The sequence below is a fragment of the Parathielavia appendiculata genome (genome assembly GCF_033297405.1).
Source record: "Parathielavia appendiculata strain CBS 731.68 unplaced genomic scaffold N657scaffold_27, whole genome shotgun sequence".
Taxonomy (NCBI): domain Eukaryota; kingdom Fungi; phylum Ascomycota; class Sordariomycetes; order Sordariales; family Chaetomiaceae; genus Parathielavia; species Parathielavia appendiculata.
In genome coordinates, this window is record NW_026944246.1 from 17,927 (window position 1) to 24,448 (window position 6,522).

At 54.4% G+C, this 6,522-nt stretch overlaps 3 protein-coding genes across 3 annotated transcripts in view; 2 read left to right on the top strand and 1 right to left on the bottom strand.

Moving 5' to 3' along the window:
• N657DRAFT_257331 (TPR-like protein) overlaps positions 1–1,411 on the top strand; it is a 6,576-nt gene extending 5,165 nt beyond the window's left edge. Inside the window, exons 8-9 of the mRNA XM_062786471.1 lie at positions 36–275; positions 1,194–1,411. Of these exons, the coding sequence (XP_062643136.1) occupies positions 36–275; positions 1,194–1,199 (246 nt within the window). The 3' untranslated portion in view covers positions 1,200–1,411. The remainder of the gene's footprint in view (positions 1–35; positions 276–1,193) is intronic.
• A 595-nt stretch (positions 1,412–2,006) lies between these two features.
• N657DRAFT_257297 (uncharacterized protein) lies at positions 2,007–3,023 on the top strand. The gene has a single exon (XM_062786470.1). It carries the CDS (start codon positions 2,237–2,239, stop codon positions 2,882–2,884), a length of 648 nt encoding a protein of 215 aa, XP_062643137.1. The 5' UTR covers positions 2,007–2,236; the 3' UTR covers positions 2,885–3,023.
• A 111-nt stretch (positions 3,024–3,134) lies between these two features.
• On the bottom strand, positions 3,135–4,326 carry N657DRAFT_674906 (uncharacterized protein; the record flags this gene model as incomplete). Its single annotated transcript, XM_062795787.1, has 3 exons — positions 3,135–3,899; positions 4,020–4,267; positions 4,297–4,326. 3 exons carry the CDS (start codon positions 4,324–4,326, stop codon positions 3,365–3,367), a joined length of 813 nt encoding a protein of 270 aa, XP_062643138.1. The 3' UTR covers positions 3,135–3,364.
• Between the last annotated feature and the right edge of the window lie 2,196 nt (positions 4,327–6,522).

Sequence of the window (6,522 nt, forward strand, 5' to 3'; positions counted from 1 at the left end):
CGCTAGAGGCGCAAGTGATGGAGACGAGAAAGAAGGTGCTGGGAGAGGAGCATCCCGACACGCTGAGCAGCATGGCTAGCCTGGCGTTGACGTACTGGAACCAAGGCCGGTGGAAGGAGGCCGCGTTGCTGGGCGTGCAAGTGATGGAGACGCGGAAGAGGGTACTGGGAGAGGAGCATTCATTGACGCTGACTAGTATGGCCGACCTGGCGTTGACGTACTGGAAGCAAGGCCGATGGAAGGAGGCCGAGTCGCTGCAGGTGCAAGTGATGAAGGCGAGAAAGAAGGTGCTGGGAGAGACACATCCCGACACGCTGACCAGCATGAAGAATCTCGCCTTCACTTGGAAAGAGATGGGTCGTCACGGAGATGCTCTTGCCTTGTTTACAGACTCGCTCGGATTTCCAGCGACAGATATTTGGCGTAGGTGATCAGTGGCCTGGCGCAGCATCTTGAGAGCAGCCTGAATAGTGTTTCGATTCATGTATCAGGTGAATAATAAGAAGCGCGTCCATGACTTGAAGTTGAGGCCTGTGACTGGCCTCAGTGCGGGTTGCCGCTGGATGAGCGACGAGGGGCACCAGGGTCGCACCTCCAGGTACGTACTACGCCAAACAGAAACGGAACTTAAGCGCGTGGCGGTAATGGAAGTCTCGCAATTTTGGGAGGTCACGTCATGTCGAGTCCGCCTCAGCCCCTCTCCAGTTCCGCTGCGACCTGCCCTGAGGACCCTTGCCAATCGGATCACCTAGCTAAGCCGAGCGCTTATGGTCGTCGACGCCAGGCCCCGCCCACCTAAACCTGTCTGCGGCCGCCGGAGTAGCGGCGTGTGATCCGATCTAATCCGAGACACCAAGCTGTGTTTCTCGCGACCAGCGACCTGCGTCCTTTGCCGTAGCTGCGCTCGTATCTAGCCCGATCGCGGCTAACGACGTGGGTATTCTGTAGACGGCAATATTCCGAATACGACACTGAGAGTGGAGAAGGGGTAGCCTTCTCCGGCGCCTCTATATATCGACGCGGTCAATTTCTGCGGCATTGCTGCAGATGGTCAGAGCGGGGACGTGGTCTCGCAAGTGCGCCTGGAATCCGCTAGGCAAACATGGCGTTGGCTTACACACTACGTGAAACCCTGCGATATAAGGTGTTGCTGCGTATAGGACGAGAGCACGGCGAGATCGTGAGAGCTCCTACGTTGACGAGTCTTAAAAGACTGCGGTCATCAGCAAAAGCTGTAGTCGACAAAGAAGGCGAATCTGGAAGGTCTCAGGACGGCTACGCCGCAAGGACGCACGGCTTGGTGGGTGAGCTGCCGGGTGAGAGCGTCTGCGGTTCGAGAAATGCTGAAAGAGGGTGAAGACAAGAGATGGAGAGAAAAAAAAGTATGCAGCGTGGCGAGACGAGTGGCAGCGTAGTGGACGTGGAAGAGGAAAAGGAGGGAAGGGAGCGCAAGGCCGAGGGGACACAGGTTGGCGTACTGTGATTATCAAGAACAGCCGACGTCCGCGGTCGCGCGTTGAGGCCTGATTGGATACCGTGGTGGTCCTTGGGGTCCGGACGAAGGAATCAGAATTAGCATCCGTGCACCCCTCATATGGTTTCCAGGGTAACCGGATTTGTCTACTACCCCTGAGATCTTATAGCACCAGATCTAAGAAGCCAGGCAGTACACCAACGGCAACAGCACGGACAGGCGAGGTACTTATGATGAAACTCGCGATATAGCTCCGCCACGTCGTCGAGCTCGTTGGTCCTCAGATGCGCCGTCCACGTCACATCAATACCCATTCTTACAAAATAATGGACAGGGTACGGAAAGGGTACACTGGACGCCTTGTCCGGCAGTATCCATTCATGGAAGCCTTGGACTGGCCGCTGAACCGAACTCGTGGTGTTCGTTAGTTCTGTCCAGATAGAACTGCAAGTCATTTCATGGCACGAGAGTGAGTAGCTAATAACAGAAGCAAACCTTCACATCTCACTCCCTGACGCAAGAAGTCTTGCTCGTTTTTTCGGCGAAAAACAACAACACAACCTTGGCCTGCCTACTTCGCCCGACCGTATTCAATAGCCCTCACAGTCAGTGTGATGTGTCCAACCGAAGCCTTTGTACATGGCAACGATCAGCGCCCGAGAGGCCTTGTAGACGCCTCCTGCCCAGGCATGAATGAGACAAACATCGACACATGCAGGGCGAACCTACGGTGCCACTCAGTCTGGCATTCTCATACCGTAGATGGCCCTTTGCCTGGCGCCAGCCACATGGCCAGCCGTCGACAGCGAGTCAAGGACGGCGGCAAATGAACGGATCTGCAAGCGAGTGGCTACGGGGCAGGCTGGTGGAATGATGCTAACAGCAGTGCTCAAAACGGCTGGAGATGCTCAGGCCCATGACCGAGGAAGTTCCTGGTACAAGCTGCTCCGGCTGCCTTTGCCGTCCGACGAGCTGAGACCGAGGGCCCCGTCTCGAGTGGCGGTAAAGGACAAGCACGACCCAGCTGGATCGCGAGCAGAACAAACAGGGATCGTAAGAGGTACCCTCAAGGTACGAGAGCACGGAAAGGATGGGATATACGACGGCACACCGAAAGAGTTGCAAAGTCTCTACCCCCCAACCCTTCCCCGCAAGAGCACACCCTTCACCAGTCGCTCACACTGTTGGCGGCCGGCGCCCCTGAGCAAGCAGTCCTTGAAGGTCGTTTACCACGCTCTGATACGCCACTTTCGAACGTCTCCACTTATGGACTTCCCGAGATGCCCAACCAAGATGCACAAGGGCTCTTCAGGCGGACTGGCAATTTGTTGTGCCTGGCGATCGCTTCGCCGACATGCATCATGCAGCTGGCGCCACATCCCTGCCAATCATTGGCAAGATTTGCCCTGAGACTGACTGAGTGACTCGACCTGCGACGGACTGCTCTTATGTAGGTCAGCGCTTGGGGGACGAGTTTGGGTGGGCCTCGTGTCGGTCTCGCCGAGAGAACCCAGGACACAAGGTGTTGGGCTGGAGGACGGTGCGCGTCCAGGGTAGCGGCAGGTAAGGAGCGCGACAAGGGAGTGCCTGCCACGACCATAAGTGTACGCTGCCTGACTTCTCGTCAGGACGACCAATCCAACAACTCTCATTGCTACAAGTCCGTTCCCTCGGCTCTCAACCTGCACATGCATTCTCCACAGCCATCCACTCCCTCCGAGGAGCATGGGCAGACCGGAAGTTTGACAAATTACACCCAGAGGCGCAATGGAATGGAGGGTGAACGCTCTCCAACCAAGTCCTTGGAACCTAAGAATTGCTCTGGCACGCTCCTTCAGTCTCTCATTGAGCTGCTCCCGGTAGTAGTCTGTGCGGGCTTCAGCCAGTCTCTCAGCTTTTTTTGCCTCTCGAGTGGCTTGTTCCACCTCCCGAGTCCACCAAGGAGAGCTGGAAGCGCAGTTCGCGTTCTTCGGGGGGGTGCTCTCGCCCGCGACCCAGGTCAGCCAGTCGTGTTACATCGTCAAAGGCCTTGCTCAGCCCGTCGACGGTACGAATTCTGACCATCAGACGGTCCGGTCTTGGGTCCGTGAGCCCAATGGCCTTGTACAGGAGCTCTAACTCTGCTTTCACTCTCTTTTTATCCATTTTCTTCCAGTCCCACCCGGCTGGCTGGGCTAGCCTCGGACCGTCCCCTTCTCCCACCTCAAGCACCTGTGGGTAATGATCTGACTTTCCCCGGCACTCCTCGCCATAATACACTGTTTGTAGGTCCGCCGAAGTCCAGAAGTGGTCAATGGTTGATGTACGACCTCGCTGCTGCCCTTGTGGGGCTCGTGTGACTGCTCCTTTTGACGTTTGGATGACGATATCCCAGCCGGAGCTCAGCCGTAGGAGGTCATCGGCTCTTCCGTCGTAAGGCTCGAACCTGTCCCACAGGGGGTGTTGTAAATTGAAATCTCTCGCCAAAACCACTGGGCGACTCGGCTATGGCCGGCGAGAGAGGGTACTCGGCACTTCCTTGCTGCTTGGAGGATTGTAGATAGACCACAGCCTGAACCCGCGGCCTCCCTGGCCGAGATCCATCTCGGGAAGCCACACCCGGCACCAGTTCTCCGACGCTTCAGAGTCCCACTGTCCGGTTTCAAACCGCTTGCTGATGTATATCGCTGCCCGGCCCTCGAGCTTCAACACGAGGTGGTATTTTGCTGCTCCTGGGGCAATATGTTGACTTGTCTCTTTGTTGATCCACGGCTCTTGCACCGCGAGAAGGTACTTCCAAAGCCTGCTTGTTACCTTCGGTGTTCCAGAGTAGGATTTTACACCTCATCCTCTCGGACGGTGATAAAGTCCATCACTGTATCTTCTCCATCTAGTGAGGAGGCGGCGGTGGCCGCAGAGGCAGTGTTTGTGGCTGACGTCAACTCAGTAGCTTGTTCGGAGGTTTGTTCAGGCGGGGGCGGTGTTGCTAGCATCGGTTGCCAACGGGTTTGCGAACCGCACCCCGTTCGGCTCGAAGTTGATTATGGTCTGTTGCGGGTTCCGAGCAGCCTGATACTGGGCTGCGGCTGCACTTGTCGGTCTTCTTCTCATCATCTTTCTGCCGGCCACTTGGAAGCCGTCGTCGTTGTCTCCACCGTTTGCAAAGTCGAAGTTGATTGGGGCGAGGGTAGCAGTGGTGGCAGCCGTGTTGGAGCGTGCAAGAAACCCACAGAGAACTACAAGCCCAGAGAAAGAGGGAGGCCCCGGTACCGGCGACAAAGGTAGCCCGGTCCTGGGTTGCAGTGGTCGCCGGAGAAGGAGACCTCCCAAAGAAGATCATCCCGGGACGACTACTATATAATAGCTCGGACTAACGTTATCCTGTTCTTACTCCGTCATACTTGAGACCTGGTCCATAAATATAACGTAAAAGTGAGGGGTCAAAAGTTTCCATACACCCCACTAAACCCAGCCACCAACATTTTATACACCTTCCTTTAACAACGGATATCTCAACAACCATTAAAGATAGGCGAAAGCTATTATATCAGGATAGTAGCCTAGTTCCCATGCTTCAATATTTTGTATACCAACCCCGAGCCTTTTCGACAGCGGCAAGCCGGCGAGGCAACGAGTCGATCAGCCTGTCAATAAGGGCTTGGTCAATAGCCCACCACGCCGAGCGCAACTTCTCCTTGAAACCTTCAATATTGAGCTCGTTCCTTTTGAGTTCCCAGAGATCAGGGAACGTCCTCTTAAGGGTTCCTTTTTAGAGCCGCCCAAACATGCTCAATGGGGTTCAGATCTGGGCTATGCGGAGGCCAGTCCATCCACTCGATTCCATGCTCAGCAAGCCAACCTTGGGTGACTTCACAGACATGAATCTTAGCATTGTCTTGCTGGAAATGCCTTGTACCGTCGTAACGAGGTAGAAGACCTTCCTGGAGAGCCTTTTGATAAGACTTGGCTGTATATCCGTTGCGAGGGGCGTCCTCATCTCTCTCCATGATGATGAGCTCACTTCGACCACCCCTCCATACCGTTCCCCAAACCATGATCGTGATATTCGCTTTAACATGGTTCTTTAAGTTGACAAACCGCTTGTCAAACTTCTCGGAAGGGAAACGGAATACTCAAGCAGTCGGATTTGAAGTGCTATTTTGACAAAAACACTCATCGGAAAAGAACGTCTAGATTAGATTAATTAAGGAAAGCAACATATCGAATCGAGGGTTCGAACTCTCAACAATTCCTCAATATCTTCGAGCCACGCATATGCCCAGTCATACCTCTTTTGGGCATCTTCCTTCGAGAGAGGTATCCTTCTTTTTGCTTTCCATTTGCGTAGGTTGTGAGCGCGGAGGCATCGACGTATCGTCGAGTAGGAGACTTAGAGCCTTTTTAGCGAGATCCCGGTTTCTCTTTAAAAGAGTTAGCATATACCGCTTCTCCAATCGCGAGAACTTCTGAGGACGGCCTTTTCGAGGCTTCGAATCAAAGGTGTGTTGAGTTTCCCAGCGTCGAAGGCATTCTTGCACAGCGCCGACGGAGACGCCAAACGCGTCTGCTACAGCCCGGTAATTTTACCGCAAGCTACAGCACAGCATATAGCTGCACGAGCGACTGGTGATAGTTCCCCGTTACGGCCGCGATTTTCTGTCAATTCGGCTCCGGAATCAGCTAAATCGAGCTTCATGGCGTTGAGTCGTTGGTGTTGGAAGAGAAGAGGGGTGTCGCGACGTGTGGAAAGTCGCGTTTAATTAAGTGGGGTGTATGGAAATTTTGAACCCTGACTGTATGTATCTATCCTCTTACACCGTGCGTGCTAAAACGCAATACTTCCGCTTCCAGCAAGTGAACAGCATAAAGAGGCCACAAAAAAAAAGAACAAAAAAAACCAGCCAGAAACGGCTCCCGTCTCCGCACGGGAAGCAGCTTGATACCCTTTGCCAAGTTGGACACAGTCATGAAGTTGATCGTGTTGCTATGCAGCCTTGAAGAGTCCCTGTAACGGGCTGGGCCCGGTGTGAGCCTCGGCGACTCTCGGCCAACACCAAGACCCCTGATGA